The 17,804-nt window shown below is 37.1% G+C and overlaps 1 protein-coding gene across 1 annotated transcript in view; it reads left to right on the top strand.

The window, feature by feature from the left end:
* The first annotated feature begins 983 nt into the window (after positions 1-983).
* Positions 984-17,804, top strand: part of LOC146805763 (uncharacterized) — an 80,263-nt gene continuing 63,442 nt past the window's right edge. The window contains exons 1-2 of the mRNA XM_085623819.1: positions 984-1,093; positions 5,009-10,710. Coding sequence (XP_085479945.1) covers positions 5,052-10,710 — 5,659 coding nt within the window. The 5' untranslated portion in view covers positions 984-1,093; positions 5,009-5,051. The remainder of the gene's footprint in view (positions 1,094-5,008; positions 10,711-17,804) is intronic.

Genomic DNA, 17,804 nt, shown 5'->3' with positions numbered 1-17,804 from the left:
GCATGTCGTAACGCAAGTTGTTGTGGTAAATGGCACCCATACCATAGTCACGGAGGAAAGCAGAAACAGATTTGTTGACGTGCTTTCTTGCTTTGTCAATCTGTGGACAGAAATGATTGGACCAGTTCCATTTTTGCCTTTGGCATATGTTGGAAAACACAAAGGCAGTTTTAGGGAAAAGTGTAAACAGTTGTGCAAAGGTGTCCTTCATAAGCATTTCCAGACCTACCCCAGTCAAAGTGCCTAGGTCATTGCCACCACAGTGCACTATTATGAGGTCAGGGTGTTGGATTTGCATGAAGGATTTCACCAATGGCATCAATTGGTGCCACTTTAACCCTCTCTGACCAATCCATTTAATGTCTACATTTGGCAAAGCAAGGTCTCTCACCATATCTGTTTTCTCTGCAAACTTTTCACTCCAGAAGACATAGCTGTGCCCTACAATCCACACTGTGAACATCTTCAAAGGAGAACTGGATGCACTCAGGAGGTGTCTTTCAGTAGAATGGCAATATGAAAAGAAAGACAGTTTGGAAATGGAGGCATACATATTTTTTACAAAACAAAAAGAACTGATTGGCTGTTTCATACCATTCTAGAAAAAAAACTAGGCTGTATGTGAAAATTAATAGAAGCATGTTTTGTATTGGTACAAAAAAATGTGTAACCAAAGAACAGTACTATGGATTTGCAGTTAGGTTTGAAAAGTCAAGCACTCTTGCTCTGTGGAATTGAAACATTGTGTGTCGAACTTCTGACCTAACTGCACACAGCAGTGTTCCATGAGCTGTTGCTATGGTAGCAGGCAGAAGTCAAGTTGGGGGAAGGGTACTAGGCAGAAGTCAAGTTGGGGGCAGGGTACTTTTGGAAAAGGGTTGGTTTTCAACCAATAGAAATGTGTCATTACATTTGAAAAAAAGGGGGAAGCACTGAGATTTGAAACTTACATGTATATGTGTGGAAAAATAGAGGGAAAGTTTGCCATTATCTGGTTCTGCTGAGAGGAGAGAGGTGTACAGAACAGAGATCCTGGCTCTGATAATCTGCTGTTTGAGTGACACATTTCTTTCACAACTAACTAATTCTAAAGGTGAGTTTACAGTTTGAGAGGGGATGTATGTGGTAACTTAAGAAATGAATAATAGAAATGGGAATTGTTTTTGTTGTAGTTACACATGGTGGATTCATAATGTGTCAGTCTGTAAAAGAGATTTTCACTTGGCCCGAAAAAAAAAGAGCAGTAAGTGTGCTTTCAAATTGGCAAAGAAATTTCGTTTTGGCACTAATGTGAAAACATGACTGTGTGTGCATAGAAGAATTATAGGCAGAAATGTATTGCGTCTTGCTCTGGTGATTTCACAGTTGCAGTAGATGGAAAAGAGGAGCGAATTTTTGGGGGAAGAAGCAGAGGTTTAGCACACACCCATGTGCTTGCCATGTATAGTCATGCACAGTAATTAGAAGCGAGTGGGGTTTTCAGGTTTAAGTCTGTAATGCAAATACATTCAGCATCACTAAGGCTGGTTGCCCCTGCTGGAGTGTAGGCAGTCACAGAGAATACACACGGTGGTGGTCTGAAAAAAAAACTGCTTGGACATGTGCATTTAAATAAATTTAAAAAAAAGGTTTCAGAATGTGTCAGTCTGTAAAAGTGATTTCAAATTGAAAAAAGAGATATACACTTGCCCCCGAAAAAAAAAGAGCAGTAAGTGTGCTTTCAAATTGGCAAAGAAATTTCGTTTTGGCACTAATGTGAAAACATGACTCTGTGTGCATAGAAGAATTATAGGCAGAAATGTATTGCGTCTTGCTCTGGGGATTTCACAGTTGCAGTAGATGGAAAAGAGGAGCGAATTTTTGGGGGATGAAGCAGAGGTTTAGCACACACCCATGTGCTTGCCATGTATAGTCATGCACAGTAATTAGAAGCGAGTGGGGTTTTCAGGTTTAAGTCTGTAATGCAAAAACATTCAGCATCACTAAGGCTGGTTGCCCCTGCTGGAGTGTTGGCAGTCACAGAGAATACACACGGTGGTGGTCTGAAAAAAAAACAGCTTGGACATGTGCATTTAAATAAATTTAAAAAAAAAGGTTTCAGAATGTGTCAGTCTGTAAAAGTGATTTCAAAGTGTAAAAAGAGATTTTCACTTGGCCCGAAAAAAAAAGAGCAGTAAGTGTGCTTTCAAATTGGCAAAGAAATTTCGTTTTGGCACTAATGTGAAAACATGACTGTGTGTGCATAGAAGAATTATAGGCAGAAATGTATTGCGTCTTGCTCTGGTGATTTCACAGTTGCAGTAGATGGAAAAGAGGAGCGAATTTTTGGGGGAAGAAGCAGAGGTTTAGCACACACCCATGTGCTTGCCATGTATAGTCATGCACAGTAATTAGAAGCGAGTGGGGTTTTCAGGTTTAAGTCTGTAATGCAAAAACATTCAGCATCACTAAGGCTGGTTGCCCCTGCTGGAGTGTAGGCAGTCACAGAGAATACACACGGTGGTGGTCTGAAAAAAAAACAGCTTGGACATGTGCATTTAAATAAATTTAAAAAAAAAGGTTTCAGAATGTGTCAGTCTGTAAAAGTGATTTCAAAGTGTAAAAAGAGATTTTCACTTGGCCCGAAAAAAAAAGAGCAGTAAGTGTGCTTTCAAATTGGCAAAGAAATTTCGTTTTGGCACTAATGTGAAAACATGACTCTGTGTGCATAGAAGAATTATAGGCAGAAATGTATTGCGTCTTGCTCTGGTGATTTCACAGTTGCAGTAGATGGAAAAGAGGAGCGAATTTTTGGGGGAAGAAGCAGAGGTTTAGCACACACCCATGTGCTTGCCATGTATAGTCATGCACAGTAATTAGAAGCGAGTGGGGTTTTCAGGTTTAAGTCTGTAATGCAAATACATTCAGCATCACTAAGGCTGGTTGCCCCTGCTGGAGTGTAGGCAGTCACAGAGAATACACACGGTGGTGGTCTGAAAAAAAAACAGCTTGGACATGTGCATTTAAATAAATTTAAAAAAAAAGGTTTCAGAATGTGTCAGTCTGTAAAAGTGATTTCAAAGTGTAAAAAGAGATTTTCACTTGGCCCGAAAAAAAAAGAGCAGTAAGTGTGCTTTCAAATTGGCAAAGAAATTTCGTTTTGGCACTAATGTGAAAACATGACTCTGTGTGCATAGAAGAATTATAGGCAGAAATGTATTGCGTCTTGCTCTGGTGATTTCACAGTTGCAGTAGATGGAAAAGAGGAGCGAATTTTTGGGGGAAGAAGCAGAGGTTTAGCACACACCCATGTGCTTGCCATGTATAGTCATGCACAGTAATTAGAAGCGAGTGGGGTTTTCAGGTTTAAGTCTGTAATGCAAATACATTCAGCATCACTAAGGCTGGTTGCCCCTGCTGGAGTGTAGGCAGTCACAGAGAATACACACGGTGGTGGTCTGAAAAAAAAACAGCTTGGACATGTGCATTTAAATAAATTTTAAAAAAAAGGTTTCAGAATGTGTCAGTCTGTAAAAGTGATTTCAAAGTGTAAAAAGAGATTTTCACTTGGCCCGAAAAAAAAAGAGCAGTAAGTGTGCTTTCAAATTGGCAAAGAAATTTCGTTTTGGCACTAATGTGAAAACATGACTCTGTGTGCATAGAAGAATTATAGGCAGAAATGTATTGCGTCTTGCTCTGGTGATTTCACAGTTGCAGTAGATGGAAAAGAGGAGCGAATTTTTGGGGGAAGAAGCAGAGGTTTAGCACACACCCATGTGCTTGCCATGTATAGTCATGCACAGTAATTAGAAGCGAGTGGGGTTTTCAGGTTTAAGTCTGTAATGCAAAAACATTCAGCATCACTAAGGCTGGTTGCCCCTGCTGGAGTGTAGGCAGTCACAGAGAATACACACGGTGGTGGTCTGAAAAAAAAACAGCTTGGACATGTGCATTTAAATAAATTTAAAAAAAAAGGTTTCAGAATGTGTCAGTCTGTAAAAGTGATTTCAAAGTGTAAAAAGAGATTTTCACTTGGCCCGAAAAAAAAAGAGCAGTAAGTGTGCTTTCAAATTGGCAAAGAAATTTCGTTTTGGCACTAATGTGAAAACATGACTCTGTGTGCATAGAAGAATTATAGGCAGAAATGTATTGCGTCTTGCTCTGGTGATTTCACAGTTGCAGTAGATGGAAAAGAGGAGCGAATTTTTGGGGGAAGAAGCAGAGGTTTAGCACACACCCATGTGCTTGCCATGTATAGTCATGCACAGTAATTAGAAGCGAGTGGGGTTTTCAGGTTTAAGTCTGTAATGCAAATACATTCAGCATCACTAAGGCTGGTTGCCCCTGCTGGAGTGTAGGCAGTCACAGAGAATACACACGGTGGTGGTCTGAAAAAAAAACTGCTTGGACATGTGCATTTAAATAAATTTAAAAAAAAGGTTTCAGAATGTGTCAGTCTGTAAAAGTGATTTCAAATTGAAAAAAGAGATATACACTTGCCCCCGAAAAAAAAAGAGCAGTAAGTGTGCTTTCAAATTGGCAAAGAAATTTCGTTTTGGCACTAATGTGAAAACATGACTCTGTGTGCATAGAAGAATTATAGGCAGAAATGTATTGCGTCTTGCTCTGGTGATTTCACAGTTGCAGTAGATGGAAAAGAGGAGCGAATTTTTGGGGGAAGAAGCAGAGGTTTAGCACACACCCATGTGCTTGCCATGTATAGTCATGCACAGTAATTAGAAGCGAGTGGGGTTTTCAGGTTTAAGTCTGTAATGCAAATACATTCAGCATCACTAAGGCTGGTTGCCCCTGCTGGAGTGTAGGCAGTCACAGAGAATACACACGGTGGTGGTCTGAAAAAAAAACAGCTTGGTTTCATAATGTGACAGTTTGTTATACAGATTTTCACTTGCCCAAAAAAAAAGAGGAGTTTGTGTGCATTCAAATTGGCAAAGAAATTTCGTTTTGTGACTATTGTGAAAAGAAATGTAGTAATATATTTAAATACAATAAAGAATTTTTTTTTTAGTTTTTTTGCAGGTATTGCTGAAGAACAGTGAACAAAATTTAAGATGCCTACAACATCTCGAGTTCAAAAAACGCTAAAAAAAAAACTATATTTGAGGACAACTGGAGGACCAAAGTTAGTAGAAGATGCTGATGTTGGGAAAAAGAAAAAATCTTCTGGTAAGCAAAAAAGACAATTCCTAAACAAAATATTGAAAACAAACAAAAATGTACAAAATGTCTGTTCTCGGAAAAATGTAACAAAACCTACAGAACAGCAAAAAATTGAGGATTTAGTTAATGCAAATATACCTTCTGCAATTGAAAAGTTTAACATAAACAGAAAAACAGCATTTAAAGAGATACGTAGAAAAATGTTTCAGAGAAGAGTTATGTCCAATTTGATAAAGGATATAAAGAAATATAAGCAAAAGGCTAAATATTATAAGAGAAAAAAAGAAATTGAAGCCATTGCAGCAAAGGCATTAGAATTAAAAAGGAAACTATTCATATTAATTTTGAATAGGATGCGTACATTAGATAAAATGGTTAATGTACTGAAATCACAAAGCAAAAGCAAAAGAGTAGTGAACAGAACAAATTTTTGTAAAGTGTTTTTAGGAAAGTGGATGCATAGCTCAAGTAGTGAACCTTTTTTTAATGAAGAGAGCTATTTTCAAAGTAATAGTTTGCTGCATGCAGTTGACACCAGAGGTCGTTCATACGAAGTAAAAAATGGTTGCATAATGGAGAAGGAGATAATGGTTCCAAGAGATGAGGTACAAGTGATGGCAGATGAGGCAATGGGGAGACGTCCTAAAGCCCCAGTGTACACTTGGAATTGTAGTAGTATTTGCACTGTGCGTCAGGAATCTATTGACAGATTTCGAGAGTTTCTAAGAGAATATAGTAAAAAAAGTGTAAAACAAAAGATTAAGGTGCTTCAAAGTCTGGATCCATGCAGAGTGAGAGAGAATACTGGTTTGCAGGGTCATTCTCTTGCTTGTCTATCTAGAAAAGTGTGCAATAGTGTTTTCCATCATTTTAGGATGCTGGCTGTTCATCATACTGAAATGAGAAAGTTTGTGAGACGGTTGTATTTTGCCAAAAGTCCAGCAATAAAGTTAAATGAATTGAATAGGGCTCTGTTCCGAGGAACGGTATCAGATGTAGAGAAGGTTGTTGATGAAATTCAGTTTTGTTACTTTGGTCCTGAACAAAACAGTGCAGAGAAGGACACAGTAAATGAGGCAGAAGTGGAAGAGAATGTAGAACCTTGTGTAAGTAAGACATTTAATGATCACATAACAAAATTTGCAATAGTCTCTAATGAAAGACCAAATGTTACTTGTATTTGTTGCCGCAGAACTCATTATAGAAAACAAACTAGGAATGTTGATCTCTACAGAAAGAGTGAAAATGAAGATAATTATAAGTGGATGGATTTTGCAACATATATATTTCTTGAAAATTGTTTTGAATTGGGTGAAGATCAGCGTATTTGTAAATACTGCTACAACAAGTTAGAGGAAAATAGAATGCCGACCAGAGCTGTACATAATAATTTAGAATTGGATGCTATTCCTGCTGAACTTTCTGAATTAAATACATATGAGTCTATACTCATTCAATGTGTTCATCCGTTCCAGACCATAGTACGTATGGAGCCCAAAACTGGTAAATTACCTCCTTCAGATTTACTGAGAGGTTTAAAAGGTAGAGTGGTGTATTTGCCCTTGGATTTGAAAAAAAATATGGAAACTATTGATGCGGATACTTTGGAAACTGAACCATTAATTATTCTGGTTAATGGTGTACCTACAAAGAATAAGAAGATTTGGCAGGAGCTGGTAGATGTGCGGAAAGTACAAAGAGCAAATTTGTATTTGAAAAAAAATAACAAATGGTATGAATCAATTTATATAGTAGAAGAAGAAGAAGAAGAAGATTTACAAGGAGATACAGAAACACCAAGTGGACAAATTGAAAAAGTGGACAAGTCAAAGGAAGAAGAAATTTATGAACATTTTAGCATACATCCTCTCCATTCGAAAGAAGTTATGGGAGACAATATTGATCTCTTTCAGATGAAGAAAGCAAAAGGAAATCCCGTGAGTGTATGGGAGGAGAGCTTGGAAGCTCGATGTTTTCCTCAGCTGTTTCCTAAAGGAAAAGGAGGACGATACGATGAACGTCCGGAACAGATTCCAGCTTCTGAGTATCGGACTACAAGACTATATGCTGAAGATCCCAGATTTCGACAAAGTATCCCTTATTTGTTCCATCTTTTATTTGAAAGCGACTTGTCTGCACTGTCTTATGCAGTAAATCACATTTTAAAAAGTGGAGTACATTTACAAAATGTGTCTGCTAAGGATTTTATGGAGAAAGTGCAGCACCGAGATGATCATTTGGAAACACAACTGATCAATCTGATGGCTTGTCAGCGTGGGACAAATGAATATTGGTACCGACGCCATGGTGAACTAAAATGCATGTTACGCAATTTAGGAACACCAACATGGTTCCTTACCCTAAGCTGCGCCGAGTACGCTTGGGATGATTTACTGGATTTTCTACGAGAGGCCAATTCAAACATTGAAAACATCGAATACAAGACAGCAGGAGAACTGTGCTCATTGGATCCGGTTAATGTTTGCAGATATTTCAATCATAGATTTGAGGCTATGATGTCCTTCATCTGCAATAAAAAAAATCCACCCCTTGGAGAAGTAGTGGATTTCTTTTGGAGAAAAGAGTACCAGGCAAGAGGTGCTCCTCATATTCATATGCTGCTGTGGATCAAGGATGCCCCAAAGTTTGGAACAGATACTGATGAAGCAGTGTTATCTTACATTGAAGAATATGCAACATGTGCTATACCTAAAAGCACAGAAGAGTACAAGTTAAAGGAGCAAGTTCTACGTTTCCAAAGTCATCGGTGTGGAAAATACTGTCGACGGAAATACAAGAGCAAAGAAAAATACTACACTAAATGTCGATTTGGATTTCCTAGACCTGTTCTTACAAATGGAAGAGTCAACAGTTTTATGTCAGCTGTGAGACATACTATCACAAGAAAATCACCTAAGAATACCTACAACCTTAAAAGAAAAGAAGAATCAAAAAATATAAATGACTACAACCCAGTCATTTTATCCATGTGGAACGCTAACATGGATATACAGTATGTTGCTGACAATTCCATTGCTGTTGCTCGATATGTAACGTCTTACATTACGAAATCAGAAAAAACAGAATTGAAGGAAATGTGGGAAGAGATTTCTCACGAGAAGACTGTCAGTAAGAAGCTGTACAGTTTCAGTTTGAAGATGTTATCGCATCGAGAAATTGGATCCTACGAATGTTCAGATAGATTATCTTCTGCAAGTCTCTACTCGAAGTCAAGAAGAATAATTTGGGCAAGTTTAGGCCTTGCAGCAATGAGAAATCGGGTACTGAAATCTGTTGGAGAAATTGAATATTTGGCACAGTTCGAACCTGAAAGTACAGATATATTGAAAACAAACATGTTGGACACATATTATCCCAAGAGAAGTCATCATCTGGAGAACATGTGTCTCTATGAAGTGCTGCAGAACTACATTTATTCACGGAAAGCTGCAGAAGACATCAATAATGGAAAATATAAAGTCGTTGGTGAAGAAGGATGTTTGGTGAAGCAAACCAAAGGAAGTTTGATAAATCACCGGAAGCTGAGTTGCGACACTACCGACAAGAAAGAATTTTACTACTTGGCTCTTTTACAGTTGTTTAAACCATGGCGTTCAGAGGATGAACTACTGGGAGAATTCCAGAGCTATGAAGATTCTTTTAATGCTTGCAAAGACAGCATACAATGCAGTACATTCTCAACTTATCTGCAAATGTTAAATGAAGAAATTGAACAGGAAACTACAATTGCAGCAGAAATTGCTAGAGACAGTTCTCAGGACAGCCAAAGTTCAGGAACATACAGTCAAGATCCCCTAGGACAACCAATCGTTGAAAATGAAGCATCAATAGCCATGAATGAAGTGGAAACGGCTATGAATCAAGCTCAAGAAGAATTTATAGACTTAGAAAATTTGGAAAGACAACTGAATCAAGAGCAGCAACAAATTTATGAAGAGATCAAAAACAAAATTGATCACGGATTTCTACATGAAAAAAAAGAGTGCTCATGCACATCATTTCATCCAATCAGGATGTATGTAAGCGGACAAGCTGGCACTGGAAAAAGTTTCCTAATTAAAGTCATCAGAAGCTACCTAAAGCAAAAAACAGATTCTACTTTGTCTTGTGTGGTTACTGCTCCAACTGGGTTAGCAGCATATAACATAAAAGGAATCACCTTACATCGTTTGCTAATGTTACCAGTGGAGCATGAGAACAAAATACAATTCAACAAGCTAACTGGAGAAGCATGCTTGGAAGTTTCAAGAGTATTGAAGAAGATGCAAGTTCTCATTATTGATGAGGTGAGCATGGTATCAAACTTAATGCTTGCCTTTGTGCATTTAAGAATGCAGCAAATTTTGAAGACAGACTATGACGTGTTATTTGGTGGAAAACACGTCATAGTTTTTGGGGATCTTTTGCAACTTACTCCGGTTAAAGGACAACCAGTGTTTAATACTGTGACACATGAAGACACGAAGAAGTCATTGGGAAGCATCGGTAATACAAATATTTGGTCCTTCTTTGAGTACAAGGAACTTACAACTAATATGAGGCAAGCAAACGATGAAGAATATGGAAGTATTCTGAAAGATATCAGGATTGGACTACTCACAGAAGCTGGCAAAAAAGCATTACAGACTCGGCTGCTACATAATTTATTTCCAAAGGAAGAAATAGTTGCAGAGAAGATATACAAGAACATTGCAGAAAACAAAAGTGTCATCTGCTTAATGCCAACTCTACGTGAATGCTCAATATTCAATGAGGAGCTTTTGAAATTGGAAAAGGAAGAGATCAGGAAATTGGAAGCAGTGGACAAAATTGAGGATGGAAGAATTACTGTCACAGTAACAGGCAAACTGAAAAATAAATTGGACTCACTAGAGAAGAACATCTCCAAAACAGCAGGATTAGAAAAAAATCTATATGTTTGCATGAACTGTAGAGTGTTTTTAAGGAGAAATTTGGATGTTGAAAAAGGCTTAGTAAATGGAGCGATGGGAAGAGTTGTGGGTTTTATTAATTATCAGAAAAAAGATGGAATTGAATGGTTAAAAATAAAATTTGATCAGATAGAGGAAGTTAAAGACATTTGTCGTTGTTCAGTTCGTTTCATGCTTGTGAAAGACTTATATGTACGTAGGAAGCAGTTTCCGTTTTCTCTAGCATATGCTGTAACTATTCACAAGTCTCAAGGATTGACTGTAGATTGTGCATTTGTGAACATTGGATCTAGTGTGTTCAAAGAAGGTATGGCATATGTTGCTTTGTCACGAGTCAAAACATTATCAGGTTTATTCATGATAGACTTCGATGACTCAAAAGTTAGTGCTGATACAAACTGTGTAAAGGAGTATAATAGATTAAGAAGAAGCTATGCTCCTCATTTAGGTCAGTATCCTGTGTTGGAGAAACGTGTAGTTTCTCGTAAAAGGAGAAATGAGAATATCTGTAATGAAGATGTAGAGAAGAGGAAAAAAAAGAGGAGTGATGTAATTGCAAGCAAAAAGAATAAGGAAAATGAAGAACAGGTTGTAGGATGTCATTTTGAAAATAGCTCTGGTGTCAACTGCTACGCAAATGTAGTGCTGAATGTTGCTTTTTATCTGGAAAGTTTGCAAGAGCAGATAATAATAAATCAGGGAAAAAGATTCTGTTCAGAGCTCAGTCTCCTTTTTCAAAAGCTGAGTAAAGATAAAACTCAAATAGAAAGTGCTACTGATATTAGAAAACTTTTAGATGTATGTTCAGGACGAACACAGTTTTCTCAAAATGAACAGCAAGATGCTCACGAATTTTTGATGTATTTTCTTCAGGTAGTGGAAGAAGAAGGAGTTCCCATTGACATTTTTTTTGGTCTCTCTTATAAATGGGAACATAGTTGTGATAATTGTTATAATATAAGTGGTTCTATTGTTGATAATGAAAGGTTTATTTATTTGACATTGCCAGAGAGTAAAACAGTCACTTTTGCAAACTTAGTTAAAGATGCTAATCATAGCATGAAATGTGGTGAGTGTAATTCTGACATGTTATCAACATTAATTTTAAGGGAATACGGACAGTATGTAATTTTAATGATGCAACGATGTAGAGCTGATGGATCAAAATTGGATACTTTAATAAAGAAGTTTACAGGACAGCAATTATCAATTTCAGGAAAAACTTTTGTAACTGTTGCAATAATTTTCCATGATGGACCTACTGTTACTTCTGGACATTACACAGTTTATCTAAAATGTGAAAAAGGATGGACACTGTGTAATGATTCCCAATTGATTTTCAAACAACGTTTGCCTTTTGATTTAGCAAATTCCTATCTAATCTTCCTGAAACCTAAATTTTAGAGAGACTTGGCAAGATCTGGACAAAATAATTTTACCATTTTACAGGATTACCATTGCAATTTTGTAGAAAAAAGATTTTTAAAATTATCATTTGGCCTAAAGGAAAGATAACCAATTGTAATGTGGACTTTTTAAATTTTTAATGCAATTTTGAAAAACCAATAATTTAGAGATTATCGGTAACTTCTGCACATTTTAAATTTTGGAATGTTATTGGACTGCCACTGGAAATTTTTTCAAAAATGATTTCAAAAATTACTATTTGGCCATGTGGAAAAGTAAGCAATTCTATTGTGGACTAAATAAATTATTCGAAAAATTTTCGTGAACCAAAATGTTACAGAGAATCGGTGAGATCTGGACAGATTAAACTTTAGAATTTTAATGGTTTTCCCTTGGAAATTTATTCCAGGGAAAGAATAAAAAATACTATTTGGCCTAAAGGAAATAAAATCAGATGTATTTTGGAGTTATTTGAGATATATTATTGTGAATGTACTTCTGAAACAAAAATATCAGACGGTATTTTAAAGAAAAAAGTATTGTTTTTAGATGACATTTTTTAAGAATAATATGCATTTCTGTAATGATAAGTTTAAGTGAGAAGAGATTCTGGGCTTTTTTAATACAATCTTTGAGATTGTTATTTTTTTTTGCCCGCTGTAAAATGATGAATGCAATTGCTTTCACAATTTATAGTGAAATGCAATATATTCTGAAAACAGCAAAAATAAGGCAAAAATATTTTTTGGAAAAAAATGTAAATATGTGTACTGTATTATAAAATGTTTTAAAAATATTAATACTTTTTTCTTTTTTTTCAGATCGATATAGAAAATTTTCGTAAACTACAACCATTTTAAAAACTATTTTTTAAAAAAACAAATGAATAAATATTTTTTTCAGTGAGTATGGTAAGTCAATAGTAATAATTGTAGTCTTTCAAGGACCTTGTAATGTGAAAAATGATTTTTAGTGTTTTTTTTAAAAAATAAAAAAAAAGGTACGCTTACCGTACGCGTACGGTAAAAAAAAAAAAAAAAAGTTTTTAAAAAAAAAGAAAAAAAAAGATGAAAGATAAGGTTGGCTCTTAAAAGAACCGTTGTGTTCATGCAGGGACAGAGGAAAGAAAGATTGGGAATATTAGACGGTACGACAAGTGTGCTGATCTATTTTACTGTTCACCAGGGAAACACTGGTCTCCCTATAAGTAATTAGATCGTGACAAGTGGCGCACCGTACTTCAACCCTCGCAAACCGAGGGTTAATTTCCAGAGGGCCAGCAAAAGGAGATTCTCCCCCCACAGATGAAGGGCTCACCTGACCTGCAGAAGAAGGAGTCTGCCCTGCAGATGATGGTCCAGGCTGAGCTGCTGTGGATGTACTGGCTCGTCTTTCTGAAGAGTTACCTCCAAAAAGATGACCATGTGTCCTTCTGTGTACTTCTTTGAGGTGCCTCATCATGGTGTGATTCCCAAAGGAATACTTCCTGTCAGGATTACCTCTAGAAAGTACACGCTTACACAGAATGCAAGTAACTAAGGGTGCATTCACCTTTTGCTGGCCTTCTGGAAAAGTAAAAAAATCCCAAACATAAGAAGGCTTTACTTTCCTCGCTCTCTGCCTCAAGACAGTGCTGCTGGTGCTAGCCTCACTCTCAGAAGGGCTCTGCTGTTCTGCCATCGTATCCCAAAGACAAACCAGCTCCTTCTCCTAAGGGATCACAAGCAGAAATGAGGGGAATGGGTGTGGTGTAGGAGAGTTCTAGAACTGAAAGTAGTTTCAACCAATCAAAAGTTGTGTTTCAAGATCACATGACCTACCGTACGCTTACGGTACGCTTACGGTGCGCTTACGGCAAAAAGTACGCGTGCGCGTAAAAAAGACACGCGCTTGCGCACATGCGCATAACAGTCATTTCCCGGCACTTCCGCGTAACGTGCGCGTGTTGCGTAAGCGCGCACGCGTCCCACGCGCAGTACGCGCGGCTACGCAAAGTGCGTAACTATACGCAAGCAGCGTAGATAGATTACGGACGTTGCGTAAACCGTACGCTTACCGTGAGCTTACGGTACGCGTACTATAAAAAAAAAAAAAAAAAAAAAAAAAAATCTGGAAATAAATTTTACATGTTTATTTTAAAGAATATATATAAAAAAAATATTTAAGGATTTTAAAAATTAAAGCATAGTCTTTATAAAAGATAAGAAAATTAAAATAAAAATATGTTTGAAACAAATGAAGAATATAAAAAAAAAAAAGCATTTAAAAAACCTTGCAAATTCACTGAAAAAACCATGGGTTTCACACACGTTATAGTTAGGAATTAGCATTTAAAAAACCTTGCAAATTCACTGAAAAAACCATGGGTTTCACACACGTTATAGTTAGGAATTAGCATTTAAAAAACCTTAGAAATTCACTGAAAAAACCATAGGTTTCACACACGTTATAGTTAGGAATTAGCATTTAAAAAACCTTAGAAATTTAGTGAAAAAACCATAGGTTTCACACATGTTATAGTTAGCTGGACATTTTACTCGTAAAAAACCAATGAAATTGCCCCGTTATAGTTAGTTCAGCTAACTATAACTCGCGCGCCCGCAATGCACTGCTGATGACGTCACATATTACATCACTCATGACATGGTCAGTGACATCACTCATGACATCACTGATGACATCTCAAATGACATCACTGATGACCTCACTGATGACATCATCCTTGTGATAGAGTGGCAGACCTCCTCTCACCTTAATATAAGCTTTGATACACACATTCAAAAATAGAGACTAAAAATTTCAAAACAATGGACATACCAATACCAGTTACAACAACCTCTTCAGTAATTCTAAGATCCACATACACATCCACTCATTCACCAACAGTCCTATACAGTCACTCATACATGTACTCACTCATCATATGTACTCATACATCTATACATCCTGTTACACAATGCCACTCATCCATAGAGTTACTCACACACATAGTCACTCATGCTAATAAAGAATCAAACATACATTTACTTGCATATACAGTTATACACACACCACCACACTTACTTCTACGGAAACTTACACATACTTAGTCTTTTAAACAATCACTTATAGAAACACATACTTATTCATACAGGAACTCTTTCAATCTCTCACTCTCACATATACTCACATATATACACCAATAGTCACATATACTAGTTTAAAACATATGTAGTCACTCATAAAGACACTATTGAGACAGTCATTCACTCACTAACACACCCATACACACACTCATCCACCCATGCAGTCCTGCACACATGCTCTGTTCAACACATACAAACAGTGAGTCACTCATTCATGCACCGATGCACTACGTAATACCCCCCACCGAACCATGCAGACACTCAGACTGATACTCAAAAAAACAACTAATAACCTATATAGACACCCATGTAGCTACTCACCAACCCATGCAGCCACTTATACACAAAGTGAGAGACTGATACAGATATTTACATATTTAAACATTACTCACTAAGCCATGTATTCACTATGATACACTTAATCAGTCAGTTACACAATCAATTTTTCAAAAACAAATCATCCATTTAGACAGTAATATACCCATTTATTCTTCCATCAACCTTGAGATATACATATATAAAACATATTTAATTTTCAGAAAAACACACATTCACTGGATGATGTCATCAGTGAGGTCATCAGTGATGTCATTTGAGATGTCATCAGTGATGTCATGAGTGATGTCACTGACCATGTCATGAGTGATGTAATATGTGACGTCATCAGCAGTGCATTGCGGGCGCGCGAGTTATAGTTAGCTGAACTAACTATAACGGGGCAATTTCATTGGTTTTTTACGAGTAAAATGTCCAGCTAACTATAACATGTGTGAAACCTATGGTTTTTTCACTAAATTTCTAAGGTTTTTTAAATGCTAATTCCTAACTATAACGTGTGTGAAACCTATGGTTTTTTCAGTGAATATATATATATATATTACCTACTGGCGGTCGCCAGTAGGTAGATATAGTTAGGACCCTGTTTCCATAGGAAATCCGCAACATTCTATTTGGAATAACTTTGGCGCCGGTCGACGAATCCTCGCGAAATTTTCAAAATAGGTGGGGCGCTACGCTCCGCTCCTACCCTGAAAGTCTCGGGGGGATTCGTCAAGCAGGGGCCGAGAAAAAAGGGGGGTCCCAAAACGCGTTTTCCCCATGCATTTTTCCATAGGACCTTTAGACACAGCTACAGCCCGAACGGCTGAACAGAATTACTTGAAATTTGGCAGAGAGGTAGCCATAAGGTCAAGGAAGTGCCTTTTGCAGGTCTGGTGTAAATCTGTTCAGTATTTCCTGAGAAAATAGCATTTAAAAGCATATATATATGTGGGCGGAGCCTAACCACACATCTCATCCTGAGATCTGATTGGCTGTCAGCACTTCATCCAAGAAGTGTTGGCAGCCATCTTGGGACCAATATACATGATAGCACCTCATTAAAAAGCATTGCAGTTAATAGAAGGTTTTAAGACTTTAGTTACATTATAAATCATTTGTTGATGGTACCATACTCATTTTAGGAATTGTGGTATGTTCTAAGGTGATTTCACCATGTGAAAAAGCCTTCTGCTGGGATATCATGATTGAGAGAAACATATTTTCTCATGCTTTTACCACAGAGGTTTGGAAGGTGATCTATAGGCTAAACTGAGAGCTTACTTTCTGTAAATTCACATTATCTTTCTCAGTCATGTGAGAATGAAGTCTGACATTCTCAGTAAAACATGTACATCCAACAAGGGCAGAGACTGTCAGTTGATTCCTTTGTGTTCTACTGCAGCTTCCCAGAGTGTTCCAAAGAACTACTAGAGCGCTAACAGTCCTACTTATGATAAACGTATGGCACACCTGAAGCCATCTTGCTTGGATTAAAGTGGTAACTCTTAAAACATTTAATTTAAAAAGGAACAAAATGAGGGGGTTCATTTTTCCATAAAAAGTATGATTAGTGCTGCAGAAAGAAAAATTAGGGCACATTTTGAGTGACTTCTCAAATCCTCTTCTATTTCATTAAAAAATTCTGACATGCAGACTGAAACATGCACTTTCAATACCAGCAGCAGTTTTCCCTGGTGAGCAGTAGCTTTACTACAGTGATCTAATGAGCAAAAAGAGTGCTAACATTCTGAATTTATGGCAAATGTGTGACACATCTGAATGCCTTCTTGATGGAATCAAAGTAAAAAACTGAAAGTATTTCCTACTGAGGAGACTGCAGTAAATGAGGAAATTAGGAAACTTCATAACAAATAAGTCTCCCAAGATGGCCACCAGAGACAAAAGAGCCCAAATGTAGCCCAAATATCACCCAGATGTAGCCCAAGTATAGCCCAATGACAGAATGTTCTTAAAAACAACTAGAGCGCTTACTGTCTTCATTTTGACAAAAGTAAGGCACACCTGAAGCCATCTTGATTGGAATAAACTGGTAACACTTAAAACATTTAATTTAAAAAGGAACACAATGAGGAGGTTCATTTTGCCATAGAAATTATGATTAATGCTGAAGAAAGAAAATGAGGGCACATTTTGAGTGACTTCTCAAATCCTCTTCTATTTCATTAAAAAATTCTGACATGCAGACTGAAACATGCACTTTTAATACCAGGAGCAGACTTCCATGGTGCAGTAGTTTTACTACAGTGATCTAATGAGCAACTAGAGTGCTAACATTCAGAATTTATGGCAAATGTGTGACATATCTGAATACCTTCATGATGGAATCAAAGTAAAAAACTGAAAGCATTTCCTACTGAGGAGACTGCAGTACATGAGGAAATTAGGAAACTTCATAACAAATAAATCTCCCAAGATGGCCACCGGAGACAAAAGAGCCCAAATGTAGCCCAAAATCACCCAGATGTAGCCCAAATATAGCCCAATGACAGAAGTGTGCAAAACACTTATTATTTTGTGTTTTTGCAGTGTTATATAGTGCAGACTTGTCAGGTATTGGAGTGCTTTACATGAGCATTGGTTACATCACACAAGAACAAATTCATTTTGGTTGTAGACATGGGGAGACTAAGTGATTTGACCAGAATCACAGAATGTCGAGCTGAAGCAGAAACTTCAACCTGGTTCCCCAGTTGCAAAGTCTGCAGTTCTGGAAGTAACACCACATCCTCTCCCCTAAGTGCAACATTTAATCAAGTGGTCAACTGGATAAAAAAACATAAAGATAACAAATAATTTAAAAGTGCTTTGTCGCTATTTG

The sequence above is a fragment of the Triturus cristatus genome, chromosome 8 (genome assembly GCF_964204655.1).
Source record: "Triturus cristatus chromosome 8, aTriCri1.1, whole genome shotgun sequence".
NCBI classification, from domain to species: domain Eukaryota; kingdom Metazoa; phylum Chordata; class Amphibia; order Caudata; family Salamandridae; genus Triturus; species Triturus cristatus.
This window is presented reverse-complemented; position numbering and strand designations above follow the sequence as displayed.